At 46.8% G+C, this 14802-nt stretch overlaps 1 protein-coding gene across 1 annotated transcript; it reads right to left on the bottom strand.

Moving 5' to 3' along the window:
• Nucleotides 1-14449, bottom strand: LOC128853172 (uncharacterized). Its single transcript, XM_054075730.1, has 11 exons — nt 14418-14449; nt 10417-10577; nt 8380-9834; nt 7380-7472; nt 6751-6855; nt 5480-5589; nt 4277-4471; nt 2033-2195; nt 1080-1245; nt 829-923; nt 1-223 (listed from the first exon to the last, which is right to left on the bottom strand). The coding sequence occupies exons 2-11, from the start codon at nt 10571-10573 to the stop codon at nt 138-140; spliced, it is 2625 nt and encodes an 874-aa protein (XP_053931705.1). The 5' UTR covers nt 10574-10577; nt 14418-14449; the 3' UTR covers nt 1-137.
• Between the last annotated feature and the right edge of the window lie 353 nt (nt 14450-14802).

Below are 14802 nucleotides of genomic sequence, written 5' to 3'. Positions count from 1 at the left end.
TTTGCTGTTTCCCAAGGGAGTAAGTGCTTGACTGGAGAAGATGAGGCTTTCACAAAGCTGTGTGCTCCACGGGATGCCTCATGTCTTTTCGTGAGACCACACGCTGTGCCTTGGTTCAGTGGGAGTCTCCTTCTGTTTCAGACTGCTCTGTTCTTCACGCTTTCAAATATCTGCATCACCTTGCCTGCTGGTATGCAGCCTTCTCTCACGATGGTGATGCCACCTTCCCAGAGGAAGAAAGAGGAAATTAGGATAGTCCCCAAAGGGTGAAAAGAAGGGATGGGGATATAAAGGGACATCCTGGATGCCATCTAAATGCTTAGAACGTCCACATAATAAAGCTGTGTAGCAAGAAGACCAGAAACGCTGGGAGAAAGTGAACACACCTACCACTTTTTGCTGACCTCGCACTTTGTTCAAAAGTTGAGTTTTCCACTAGAAAATCCCACTCAAATGACAACCCAGATCCAGCTAATGGCATCTCAGCTCATGATGTTCCATCACTGTGGATGACCTCCAGTAACACCTTCACTCTGGTGGTACAGGAGGAACATTCACCCTCCCACTTGAAGCATTTTTGCTCTTTTAAGGCAGATTCTGCTTGCTCAGTTGTGTTTCTCCGCATTGCTTTGTTTTCTGTCAACACAGAGGTCATCCAAGGGCATAATTTGTTTGTTCTCCTTCATCAAGGTGTTTGCAAATATCCAGGCACTCAAGAACTGTTACTTTTGGAGCACAGTGTGCTGCCAAATTGATACTTTTGAAAGCAATGGAAACCTCCCAGGAAAAAGCAATTTCTGACACAGAAAGGGTGGGTCTTACACTCACTTTCATCAATCTTTGTGCAGTTGACCACAGTTGATGCCACCACCTCATCAGATTCTCCATCACAAAGAACACCCTCCAGCTTATGGCCAAGACGCCTGTAGGGGAAAAAAAAAGCACTTTACAGTCCTTCATGTTACCTTGTGCTGAAGTTCTCTCCAACACAGGACATCCAATCATGATCCGTTCACCACTTCAACTTGCTGGCCACCCACCTGGCAGGTGTTAGAAATACCAGTGAAGAGGATACTCACGAAATGACCATGTCATGGTGTGTGCTGTCAGCTTCTCCACTAGGATTGGCAGATGTGATTGCCAAGGGTCCCGTCATGTCGATGAGGTGCACCAGGACAGTCAAGTCAGGCACTCTGATCATGATGCTGTCTTGAGTTCCCACTCTGCTGTAGCCTGCTCCAACCCCTTGAAACACAGACAGAGAGTGTTGGCAGAGGCAAGCCTGGCACAATACCTGGCATAGTATGACAGAAAGACCTCCCACTTTCTTTGCAAGTGACCCTGCTCTTCAACCCAAACAAAATTATGGGTCTCTTTGTATAGCTCCAGGCAAGTTTCTTAATCAGAAATCCATGAAAGCAGCTGTCAGATGTTGAGACTAAATGGTAAAGGGAAAAGACTAATGACTGAAGATGAGCGTAGCTGCTTATACGGTTATACGAGCTACCAAGACCACAGAGTCTAACTTCTTGAGATCCCACCCTCTGTCACATACCTCTGTCAAGCATGTGTAACTCCTACTGTTTCTCCAGTCTTTAATATTTTCTTTGGTTTGCAGAAGCTGGGTTTGAGTGTGAATCACGCTGCTGTGCACGGTATTTTGACTTTGCCAGTGTGGTAGGAAGTAAGGGTCTCATCTGTCTCAGGTGCTCCACCCATGGGTTGCTCACTCCTAACTAACAGCTGTGGGCTTGAAAGAGGTGACCCTCCCAGGCTGATGGGCCTCCTTTGCATTGAATCTGAATGGGTAATAGAAACCATCACACTGGTTATCGCTGTTAATGAGTCATTCCAGCTCATTAACACCCTCTGCTAAACATTTACCAAGGTGTGTAAGAGCTCCAGAGATGATTTCATGGGATAAATTAAAGAGAATTTCTCCCCATTGACACCCAAAAAGGGTGTGTGGACTGCAGAGACGATATTTTGAAAGCATGAAAGAGGGAGAGAAGGGCTGTCCTGCTCATCTCACCTAACTTCTTCAGCCACTCTCCTTTCTTGACAATGCAGCCGATGCCACCAGGGTAAACATTTTCCATGAATTCCCAAAGCAGTGGGCTGATAGGGGGAGCAGCTGCTCGCAGCTGGTCCAGGTTTGAAATAAAGATGCAGATGGGCTTCTCTTGAGGTCTGTCCTGCAACAACCAGGAAGAGAGAAAGTGGAAAAAAATAGATAAAAAGAGAAAGTATGCTTTGAGAAGACTGAAGTCCACCGGAATTCTAGGTTGTGTGCTTCCCAAGGACCAGGAGGTCCAAGTAAGCAAGGTGCAGTCTCAGCACAAAATGCTGAGCGCAGGAGGGAACTAATGCCACAGCTCAGATCTGCATGTGCAAATTGAAGGAGAGAGAACAGCAGTCTGGTCTTGGAATCTTGATGGGATGCATACAAATCCCCTGCTTTAGACATAACCAATGATGGCGATGCTCTGCTCATTGCCACTGCTTTGAATACCTTAGTATCATAGATGAATGGAATAGTTTGGGTGGGAAGGAACATTAAAACCCATCCAGTTCCAACCTGCGGCCATCGGCAGGGACACCTCCCACTGGATCAGGGGGCTTCAAGCCCCATCCAAGCTGGCCTCGAACACCTCCAAAGATGGGGCAGCCCCCACTGCTCTGGGCAACCTGGGCCAGTGCCTCCCCACCCTCACAGCAAAACATTTCTTCCTAAGATCTCATCGCAATCTCCCCTCTTGCAGCTCAAAACCGTTCCCTCTCTTCCTCTCCCTGCCCTCCCTGATCAAGAGCCCCTCCCCAGCTTTCCTGGAGCCCCTTTCAGCACTGGAAGTTGCTCTAAGGTCTTCCCACAGCCTTCTCCTCTCCAGACTGAACAAACCCAACTCTCTCATCCTGTCTTCATATGGAAGATGCTCTGGCCCTTGGATCTCCTCTGTGGCCTCCTCTGGACCCGCACTAATCTTATACACCAAGGGCCTGATATTCTTCTAACTTACGCTGTTAAAAATCAAGGTCTAGTCCATCAATTCACAACAGAATAATGGAATGTGAGCCTAATCCCCTAGAAACCAACATCTACATGACCACCACTTTAGTTCTTCAGTGCTTTGAAATAAACTTGCTGTGAAACAAACAGTGATGTAGAGGAAAAATAAAAGGAGTTCACAAAGCTGTGTCATTTCTGTCCTCAACTGACATCAGTCTCAGCTGGACCAAATGACTAAGGAACTGGGCATTTATTTACATTCTGTTTATATTATCTCATCGGCAGAGAAGGTTACCATTGGCACCAAAGCAGGACAGAAAAGACTGCCTTTGTTGCTGATGTTCACAGTAAGTTCCAGCTGAGATAGTCTGTTATGCTTATTTCTCCAGCTTAGCCAGGAAATTGCCTCATGGAGAACAGATGGGGCCAGGCTGCAAAAGTTGTATTGAAGGTGCAAACTTTGAGTCTGATTCCAGCACTGAATGCCTCCAAAAGTCAGGGGAAATTTAGACCTGGGATTCTGATTCAGCAGTTCATGAGACAAAGAGGACAAATACAGGTTTGGACTGACTTGTGACAAGCATCACGGCTCTTGCAGTTGGAGTTTGTGCTTTGCCCCTCAACAGAGCAGGACATAGCTGTCTAATTCCCAGTGTCCCCTGCCCAGAACAGAGGATGCTTTATCCCGTGTTGCTCAGCTCAGAAAATTGTAGATCATATAACGACAGAATGCTCTGGGTTTGAAGGGACCTGTACAGGTCATCCAGTCCAACCCTCTGCAGAAGCAAGGACATCTTTAACGTGATCAGGGTGCTCAAATCCTCATTCAACCCAACCTCAAGTGTTTCCAAGGATGGGGCCTCCTCTACCCGCCCTGGGCAAGCTGGGCCAATCCCTCACCACCCTCACCATAAAAATATTCTTCCTTATTTCCAATTTAAATCTCCCCTCCCTTAGGTTAAAACCATTGCTCTTTGTCCTGTCACAACAGGCCTTGCTAAAACATCTGTCTCCAGCTTTCCCCTAGACCCATCACAGAATCACAGAAACACAGAATCACAAGGTTGGAAAGGACCCATTGGATCATCGAGTCCAACCATTCCTAACACTCCCTAAACCATCAACGATGTTTTTGTATGGCTGCTCATCACTCTATCCATGGTCAAATTCTGAGTTCTTAGGACAAGTTGAAACAAAGGGATCCCTTTTCTGCTTCTGCATATAACTCGTGCGTAAGCAGGATCCAAGTAACAAGCTGTGTATGCATACCTTGATTCTGTAGACCTTCTCAATGGCTTCAGGGTGTTTGCAGGAGGCTGCCAAAGCATACACGGTGTCCGTTGGGACCCCACATACCGCCCCTGTGTTCAGCAAGTCAGCAATGATCCTCAAACCGCTCGTACAGTAGGACTTGGGGCAGATACAGGGTGGAGGCTCTTTGACATCCTTTTTTGAGCTTTCAACCTGGCATAATCAGGAGCCAACAAATACATTAGGGTGGGAATAAGGAAACATGAAGCACAGGGTAGGATTCAGTACACTCAGGTATCTCACTGTGCCGTGCTCCCTTGACAGTCAAAGGGAACTTCAAGGGATGCTTCGCTTAAAGTAGATGAGATTGATTACGAGGCAGAAGTGATTAGTTCTGTCCCAGTAATAAAGTCAAAGAGAGTAGCTCAGGCTCATGCATTCAAGCTGCTGATGCCTAAAATCACAGGAGATGCATCCCACCCAGCACAGCGATGCTTTCTAGAGAAATAACTGCAAAATGACCTAGGGAATCTTAAACCCAGAGGAACTTGAGTAAGATCAGTTTTCAAATGCTTTCTCATGAGTCTCCATGGTTAGAAATGCTGATTTAATGAAAATGTTTCTCTGCAGCAGGAATTAGACCTGTCAGATCAGTCATTCCAGTTAGGTGGAACTGGTGGTCAGACATACAAGATGGCAGAAGAAGTTTAAAGCTAACACATACTGTGGGGAGCTCTGGCTGTCCACTTTGGGAAACTTTTACCTCCGTAAATCCCTGCCCCCTAAGTTACAGCCTTTAAAACTTCAGTCTGTCAACAGTTCTTGGATGGAGATGGCCAATTCCACAAGACCATAGAGACAGGCATTTTCATAGACCCAGAGAATCCTCTGGTAGGGAATGACCTTTGAGGTAACATTGAGTCCAACTGTTCCTGTCCACTACTGAACCACATCCCTGAGCAAGAGATAAGCTTTGGATATTTTGGATCAAGGTAGGAGTTTTGTAAACATTCCTGCCCTTTCTCCAAGTTTCCATGTTATTCATGTTATTCAAAACAGAAGAGACCTGGTTGTCAGTCCATAGCTCCCTACAAATATGCCGTGACTGGGATTTAGAATGGTATTAAGGGATTCCAGGGAAGGACAGTCATTCCCTTAGATAAGACTGAAGAGATCCCAGGAGACCAGAGAAGCCACACCATCATGCTAAAAATGTCTTACTGTGAACAAAGGGGGTCCCATCATCATCAGGTCCTTCCCAAACATGCTGTTTGCAAGTGATGCTGTTGCTCCGTAAAAGCAGATGATGCTGAAGATGCTGAGCAACACAACTGGAAAATAAAACCAGTAGAGTTAAAAGCTGGAAGGGTGATGACATGTTTTATTTTCTTCTGTTCCTCATGACTCCCCAGCATTGCAAACTTACTTCTGTCTTTCCTGTCCTGCAACAATTGCAATCCAGAGTATTTGTGGGTTTAAAAATTCGAGGCATTTCCAGGCTTGCCTATCTGTGCATCTTTTGCCATGTGGCTTTTTTGCTTTTCCTAGTGGAAAAGCTTCTCCAAACACTCCGTGTAATTACAAATGAAATCGTCGCTTGCTGCAAAACCAAAGCTTCAACTGAACTAGAGTCACTCACATCAGTGGCACTTTTAGTAAATCCCAAATCTTAGCTCACTGAACAACTACTAGAAGGTAGGACTGTGCAAAACTTGGGAGGCTGTCTTGATCCTGCAGTATCAGCCACACCCAGCGGTTTATTATAAACTCAAAGACCAGGGGATAGAATCATAGAATCATGTAATGGTTTGGGTTGGAAGGGACCTCAAAGCCCATTCAGTTTCAACCTCTATCACTGGCAGGTACAACTCCCACTGGATCAGGTTGCTTCAAGCCCCATCCAACCTAGTCCTGAACACCTCCAGGGATGGGGCAGCCACCACTGCTCTGGGAAACCTGGGCCAGGGCCTACCCACCCTCACAGAAAAACATTTCTCCCCAAGATCTCATCTCCATCTTCCCTCTTGCAGCTGAAACACATTTCCCCTCATCCTCTCCCTGCCCTCCCTGATCAAAAGCCCCTCCCCAGCTTTCCTGGAGCCCCTTTCAGGACTGGAAGCTGCTCTAAAGTCTCCCCAGAGTCTTCTCTTCTCCAGGCTGAACAACCCAAACTCCCTCAGCATGTCCTTGGACAGGAGGTGCTGCAGCCCTTGGATCATCTTTGCCGCCTCCTCTGCACTCATACCCACAGCTCCATGTCCTTCCTGTGCTGAGGACTCCAAGATGATCCTAGAACGTATGTCTCCTCCAGTCATGGAGCCAAAGGGTCAACATCTGCTTGCACCCCCTCCCCAGTCTTCTAGGGAGAAAAGACACTCTTCTGCTTGCCTTTTTCCATATTGAGTTAGTGCAGAACATTTCTCCCCCACCAGGGACCCACTCACTGCACTCCGTGTGTGAAGGTTTGAGTATCGGGTTCACCTAAAACTCACTTTCAAATGGCAAAGGGAGGTTTTCCAATGTAAAGAGCAGAAAACTTATGGTCAAGAGCTCCATTGCAACAGTCGTGGAGAGAAGAACCACGTTAAAAGTAGAAGCTGTGAAAAGAAACAGAAACAAGAGATCCACATCAGAGAATGGCCTATGAAAATGTATGTGAAACAGCAGGGAAGTTCCTAAATCAACTTGATTTTATTTGATCTGATTTCCCAGTTCATGGAGCAACCATGGCTATGGTGTGTTAAGCCCTAGCTGAGCTGCCAAGCACTGAATCTGCCAGGACACTGTGTTCACATGGAAAACACTGTTCAGGCAGCCAAGAAGATCTTGATTTACAGCAGCTAGGCTGGAGAATGACTGTGGATAGTCCACCTAACACTTTCACCTTATTTGAACCTTTTATTGTCTTTGAAATGTTCTTCCGTTCCCTTATGTCTGTCTCTTCTAAGCCCAGTTCAGCTTCTGTTACTGGCTGTTGGCAAAGCATTCTTGCCTCAACTTGGCTGAGAGTGTTGAAAGTCCCTCACTCCTGCATCTCCACCATAGAGTGACCAGAGATGTGATTAATGATCTGACCCCAAATAACCTTCCATAGAAGATTACACACGATATTGAGACTTACCTAAAATCATTAAAAAAGCATTGAGTACCAAAAAGGCAATAGAACCAGCAGTGAATCCTTCACTTCTGCCTGCGCCAATGTTCACCAAGTGGCCTGAAATAGAACCAGCAGATTTAGTTGTGAGCAAACCCTTAAGTGCAGCATAACAGAAGGATGATGTATCTGCTGGAATGACTACAATTCAAACTAATTGATGGTGGGTGCTAGAAAGAAAATCTACCACACTGGAACCCGTTGCTTCTGCTTTGCAAAGCATTTGAAGTATTGACTGAAAACCTGGTGATGCTATTAATTGGAAAAAGATGGTGATTTTATCTCCAGCTGCTAACAAACAGGGTTTGGCTGAAAACATTGACAGCTTCTTGCCTTACCTCTTAAGCACCAGCTTAAACTTCCACCACAGGTGCTTATTTTAACAGGACCTGGCATGGAGGCTGTATGAACATGCTGCCCACCTGGAGATAAATAAGGCTCTTAAGCCCCAGACACATCATTCGATATCTTCTTTCGTGGCTGCGATCAACTATGACAGATTGCTCCAGGGCTCTGAAGGATGAATCCAGCACCTGGAGCCTTCCACTCCCTAAAAAGCAGCTCCTGAACCATTTTTCCGTGATAACAATGCAGAGACATTCCGAGTGCTGGCTTACAGTAGTTGAGTGGGGAATTCTTGACCTCTTAACAACAGGGAGACATACTGAGTCCTGGCTTTCAGTAGTTTAGCAGGGAAATCTCAACCTCTGTCAGAGTTGAAGACACAACTTAGACTCTTGAGGCTGTGAGAGTATCAAGTGACTGCAGCAATGGCAAAGAACTGCATGAGTCAAGCTGGGATGTTTGGCCATTGTGTTTTTACAATGAGGGGTACTGGTAAACCTGGTGGCAATGAAACTCCCGGGAGAAGGAATTACGTTGAAGGAAGCAATCTGATATTTCCTAAAAGCATCCTTTTTTTTTTTTTTTTTGACTAATAAAAATAGTAACTCTAGCCTTACGTTACCTGCAAATCGAAGCCAGGTCCATGTTCCCCAGAAGGCAGCGTAGCAGAATGGAAGAATGGGGCCAAATCTTCTTCCGCCTTGAACCTGGATCCTGCAGACGTAGAGCTGCATGATGGCTCCTGGGATGAGCACAGACGATATGGAGAGCTGCTGTCTGCTGGGGGTACTGAAACTGCCCTGGATGGCAGAGACAGCAGCCAGGCCATTGCAGATGTAGAACAAGGCATCGGGCACTTCTGCTTGTGTGCCGCTTGGGAAATCCTTGGATCTTGTAAAGAAGGCTTTGGCAGCCATCAGTGTGGTTTGAAGAGCTGAGCTGGACATAGCCTGGACACCGACTGGAATCAAAGCCTTCTCCCCAATGGAGTTGATAAGGCTGGCGAAGGTGGCGTACATTGAGAGAGCAGTGCAAAGGCAGCAGGCAGCTCCAAGGAACAGGTAAGCGCCTGGCATTGGGATTTGATGGATGAAGGCAGCGATGAGAATGATGAATGAGGCATTTTGCAACATCTCCAGAGTATCTTTGTGGGTTGACATCAGAAACAGCACACAGGCAATGGCCAGGAATAACCACCCTCCGACCATTCCCAGCCTGCTTTCCTGAGCTTTGGACAGCTCAAGGAAAGCAACGAGTGTAAACTCTTCCCAAGCCATCACCAGCCAGTAGAGGCTGTGGACACCAAACTTGGTAGTGTAGTAGGCATCACCTCTCAGATAACTGTAGAAGCTGGAGAGCAGCTGGCAGCTGGAGATGATGGACACCCATGCAGCCGCAACACAGAAGTTCTTCATGTACCCAAAGAAGTAAAAAGCAAATATAAAGGAAGGGACAGTGTCACAGATGTTGCCTAGGGCCATTGGCTCGGCGTACTTTGTATTCTTTTTCTTTTCTTCCCCAATGGCCTTGGAAGAGCTCTTCTGTGCTGACCCCAGTAGCAAGACATTGAAGAGAGGATGCCCAAAGCCTGGAAGGATGTACCGTTGGGTGATGCCCTTGAACAGGAGAGCCACCGCTCCATACAACCCACACGTGACAATAACTAGCTCAATGACACCTGACACTATCAGGGCCCACTGGCTGAACAGCGCAAATGCTTCAAACACCAGGGCAAGTGCGATGGCCCCAAATATGAAGGGCATGATGTAGTTCACTGTGGCTGAGCAGAAGGAAAGGATAAAGGAAATGGAAATGTAGGCCACCAACCCAGCCACTGCACTTTGGCTGGCAGAGAGGTGCGCCATGCCGGCAGGCAGGAGGTGGCTGGCATTCTCTGAGTTCAGCGTTACGTTCTGCAAGGAGGGATAAGCAGCTGTAATGATGCGTGTAGCCCCATAGCTACTCCACAGAGCAGAGAAGGTGAGAAAGGCTGCACCTCCGAGGTGGTCATACTTCCGGAAGGCAAGAAATCCTGACAGGAGCTGGACAAAGCCTCCAATCAGGATAAGGTGGACACCTGAGAGACACATAAAGAGGTCAGGTAGGAAGCAATCAAAAAAAAAGCTTGAGTTGCTTGTAGCAGTGCTGTGTCTCCAAGCTCTGAGGGACATTCCACCACAGGTCCCATAGCTTCCTTTTGACCGGCCCTATGACCTCTGTCTTCTCCTCTCCTTCATGACATATTTCTATGCTGAGCCTTTCTGTGTGGCTTCTGAGCCCCTTGGTATGCTCAGCAAGGCAAGAAGGTCCAGGAATGGCTTGGATCTGTTAAAAGACAGGGGAATGATCCTAACCCTTAATGGACTGGATTTTGGGCACAGTTGCTGAGGAAGGAGTATTAGCCATCCTAGGACACAGATGGACCTTCTGTGCATTGGAGAAAGCCCCCATTTATCCACCTGTCCCACCAGTGCTGCCCATTGGTCCATGGGCATGACTCGCAAAGGGTCCATCCTGCCTGGTGCTCTTGGGAAAAGCTCAACTCTGACCAGCAAAGCCAAGTCAAGTTAAGGCAAGGGAAGGCAAATTGGGTCAAGTCCAGGGAAGTCATGGGATGTCAAGTCAAGTGGAAGTGTCCCCTATAAGCATCATCACGAACCTGCAAGTATGTCTTCTGGTCCCTGTGGCCTGATGCCGGTGTGCACCACAGTGAAGTTCTGCAGGCAGAGGAGAAAGGCGCTGACCACATTCGCAAGGAGCCCCAGCACCGCTGGCTCACTGTAAAAGACGGCCGCGAAGCCCGCCGTGCTCACCATGGCCCTTCCAGACAAAACAAGAGTGTCGGCGGTCACCCCCAGAACCTCACTGTCGTCGACGTCTAGACCAGCGCTGGCTTGGCTTGGGCGCTCAGCCAGCCTTCAGAGCCGTGCCCCTGCTCCAAGGAGGGAGAAACTGGTGACAGGCTCAGGTGTTTCCATAGTGCCTCCAGACAAAGGCTTGATTCAAAGCAGAACTTTAGGTGCCTACTTTCCGGAGTCCTATCCAGAAAAAACACACAACCTATTTAGACTACAAGGATTTCTGGCAAAAACATGTTTAGGTGCCCCAAAGCACTGCAGGTGGTGATGCTGGTTCCTGCCCCCTCTTCTCAGACTGCTGGAGATGGAGAGGAATGAATAGCCTAACACAAACCAGCAAACATTCAGACGAAACCCACAAGGTATTTTTGAGCAATTCCAGGACATTTCTTATCCACTGTTACAGACAAACAGGCAGACACGACGCACACATACACAGTCTCCCTTCCAGATGGAATTTTCCAGCTCCATTCCTTTCTTGAAACCCCAGTGACTAAACAGACTATTTTCAAACCCTTCATATTTCTACCATTAACTCGTCTATTTGCAGGCAGCCCCCACATTTCCATTCCCCTGCACTCCTGGGTACCAGGAGCTGGAGGTTGCTCTCTGGAGGTTTTTGTTAGGAAACAAAGATGAAAACAAAACACCAATGTTCTTGTTATTTTGGTATTTTTAGAACATTTTATGATCTAAAAGAGTTGCAGAAAAAGAAAGTGATGTACTAGCTTGTCAGCCATTCCAAAAAGTCTTTTGGAAAGAAAGGGAAGCTTGCAGCACTCCTGTTGACATGGGAATTGAGGACGCATGAAGGAACACCATCCAAAGAAGAAATATTATTGTATTAATGAACCAAAATCCCATCATCTGCTCTTAAACACATAGAATTCCTGGATGGATGCAGATGTTTTGCAGCCATTAATGGCTCCTGAACCATTTTGTTCCCTTTAAACCTCTGCATTTTCCTTCTTTCCATTTGTTCTAAAGGATGTAATTTTCACAAAAATGAAGGATAAATGAGCTCCCAACGACTCTGAACTGGTTCAGCAACTTAAGAACACATTACATGTGGAAGGAGTAAAAACTTCCCAGCAAACCTTGAAGGACAATTAATTCAATTATTGGGTTAGATATTTTAGTTCTGAAAGAGAGGTGTTCCAAATCACAGTTCTGGAGGAACACTCTCTTTTAACATCAAGCATTTGTTTAAGCTACTGACCTAAGAAATGGTGCACCCTTAGGGAGAGCCAAGGAGTTACATGTGGAGTCCATGATGTTGTCTTTTTTTTTGTTAAATGACATTCAGATATAAATAAGTAGCTTGGTTTAAATGGTTATATTTGGTGGCAGGCCACAATTTTAAGTTCCTCCAGATGTTTCCTTCTGAAACAGCTGAGACAGTGGCTTTCTAGGCATACTGTGACAAGATCCTGTTTTGAATCAGTCTCTGGAGGTGGATGAGGGGATTTTCTGGAGGAAGATGGGCTGGCCAGGTGGCTGCTTGGCTTGCAGAAGTGGTTCTCAATTTGCCAAGGCTCACTTTGTTTACAGTTCCTACATAAGATGCCACACTAGAAGTTTTAGAGTCTGTGACACACAGCTTAGTTTTGTAAAGGACACAACTGGTAGGGGCGTGTCCCTCTGCTTGCAGTGCAGTCATAGAATCATGGAATGGTTTGGATTGGAAGAGACCTTAAAGCCCATCCAGTTCCCCCTACCCCATGGGCAGGGACACCTCCTACTGGATCTGGTTGCTCAAAGCCCCATCCAACCTGGTCTTGAACACCTCTATGGTGTTCCCCTTCATAGGGGAAGACCAAGATATGGAAAAAGAGGAGGAGAAAGGACCCTTGTGAGAAGAAGGTTCTGGGGTCAGAAACAATTGCAAACCTACCCACTGCTCACACCTCCCCACAGCATCCCTCCACGCACTGCGAACACAAACTTCTCCCTATCCTAACACTCTTTCAGCATTTGTGCATTGCTTCTCCCCTCTATTTCATGCAGCTTAAGCACACATCAAATAATTAACCCCCTCACATTGTTGTCTCAGGAGTACTAGCACTGGGAATGTTGTGGACTGTGCCGAGACCTGGAGAAAAGAGGGTCTGCATGGAAACACTCAGAGGTTTTTTCTCTTCCAAGTATGCCCAAGCCTTGTTTGTCCCTTGGATAAACCCACTCCGCACTGCTATCACTATCTGTTTTCTAGAGCTGCTGCTTCTGGCACTTTGTAAGGACCTGTTTCTCTGCATAAACTACAGAAAATTGATAGCATGACACCTCTGTCCCCTGCTCAGTGCAACAGAGTAAGCAGGATTTCCCACCAAGTCTTCTCTTTGCTCTGAAGGCTGGAAGCTGGGCATCCTAAGCTGGGTCTGATGCAAAGTAGCTCTCTGGGGAGAGATTATGAAGGTAACACAGGGTTGCGTGGAGGCAGAGGAGCAAATGAGAAGTCGCTTTCTGCATCCTAGGGGTTAGCAGCTCTCTGCACACACAGGTTATCAGCCAGCACGGCCACTGTCTGGAAACCGCAACAATGGAGATCTCCCCATGGTGAGGAGGAACCTGGAGAGCTGGAGCACTGCCAGGCCTTTCAGAGACCTGGCTCTACTGAATGGATGGGGCAGCTGGGGCTGATCCTTCTCTTGCACAGATCTCTCATGCAGCGAGGGAAAAGCCAAAGCCATCCTCTCACTCAACCAACCTCCCTTGCTTTTTTCCCTTTTCCTGCTTGCTCCTGACATTCTTCAGCCTGCATTTTGCAGAAATGGCTTGTGAGTTCCTACCTCCATCCTGGCTCTTCTCTCCCCAGCTTGACCTCTGAGCCTTGCCCCTGTGGCTGGTGTTCCAGCTGAGAACCTTTTCCCCCACTTGCCACCTTTCTCACAAGGATTTTCCTTCCCACCCTCCAGAAATGGTCATTCCCTTCTGCACATCTTCCCATCTTGCTGTTACACCTGGGCTTGGCAGACAGCCCCATGGTGCATGTCCTTTGCACTGGCATCCGCTGCCTGTGCTTCTTTCCCTTGGCTGATATTAATGGGAATATGCTGGTGTATGGACCTTGTCTTCACAGAAGGCTGGAGAAAGGCTTAGCCTGCCATGGGACATGTATATAAATACCAAACCATTGTATTATTAGTGGCATTAGTAGTACATTTTACTCCCTAGTGGCATTTCGCGATTAGTTTTCCATCACAACTTATTAACGATAACAAATGTTTCTATAGCTCTGAGAAAATCCTGTGTTCCTCCAGATAAACAGGTTAAGAGAATGAAATACGATTGCATACAGCAAGATTAAAAGTGCACCACAATGCTACACGGCTGGAATAAATATTACATGCCTGCCTCTCCTCTGGTGGAAACCAGCACAGAGCTGCCTGAGATGAATTGCTCTGTTCACAGTGATCAAGGGTTTGCCGAGTAGAAAACTCAGGCTGGTTCTAAATGCAAGTTCTATCACCCTAAGATGTTATTCTGTACAAAATTATATACAGCATGTTAAACATCCCCAGGTTTCACTGTTGGACAAAGCAAAAAGCCATGACATTCCCCCAAAGTCCAAACATTCAACTGGAATGAAGGGTCCCAACATCTCCTGGAAGTTACGGAGTTGATGTCTGCACTAACATTTCAAAGACCTGGCAGTACATGGCAGGCAACATTGCAGAGCCGAATGTTAGAAGAAGGAGAGCTATGAAAAGGTTCAGCCAAATGCCAAAACACTGAACGTATTCAAGAAAAGCATCAAAGAAAACCATCAAAGCCACGCGTCTCCCTCTGCAGCTTGGATTACCTGATTTGGTGACACTTCAGCTCAATGGGAGGATGTTCTTGTCCCTCTCATTTCCTGGTAAGTACCAGTTTTATAGTCCTCCTCTGTAGGAGGAGCCTGGGGCCAGTTGCTTCACACATTGGCACCTGTGGCATTTTGGAGACAGGAATTTCCTTGAACTTTGTCAGTTATTGTCCGAAATATTTCTTTATTTCCTGAAACCAGAAGGGTTTCCCTTGTGTTCAGCAAAGAAAACCCACCCCTTCTCATCTCTTCCCCCCCACCCTCTCTGTCCCCAGAGGCTGATGTCGTCACACTTGAAATTCAGTTGCAAAAAAACAAAAAGCAAATTGCCTTTCCGAAGCATATATAAACCCCGACAACAAAGTACCTTCCAGACAGACAC

Source organism: Cuculus canorus, chromosome 10 (genome assembly GCF_017976375.1).
Source record: "Cuculus canorus isolate bCucCan1 chromosome 10, bCucCan1.pri, whole genome shotgun sequence".
NCBI classification, from domain to species: Eukaryota; Metazoa; Chordata; class Aves; order Cuculiformes; family Cuculidae; genus Cuculus; species Cuculus canorus.
The sequence above is the reverse complement of the archived record's forward strand: the minus strand, read 5'-3'. Positions and strand labels throughout refer to the sequence as shown.

Coding starts and splice junctions, on each gene's coding strand:
- LOC128853172 (XM_054075730.1), bottom strand. CDS start 10,573: ATGGTGAGCACGGCGGGCTTCGCGGCCGTCTTTTACAGTGAGCCAGCG. Junction 4,472..5,479: donor TGGGACCCCCTTTGTTCACA/GTAAGACATTTT, acceptor TGATTATGCCAG/GTTGAAAGCTCAAAAAAGGA. Junction 224..828: donor CTGCACAAAGATTGATGAAA/GTGAGTGTAAGA, acceptor TCCTCTGGGAAG/GTGGCATCACCATCGTGAGA.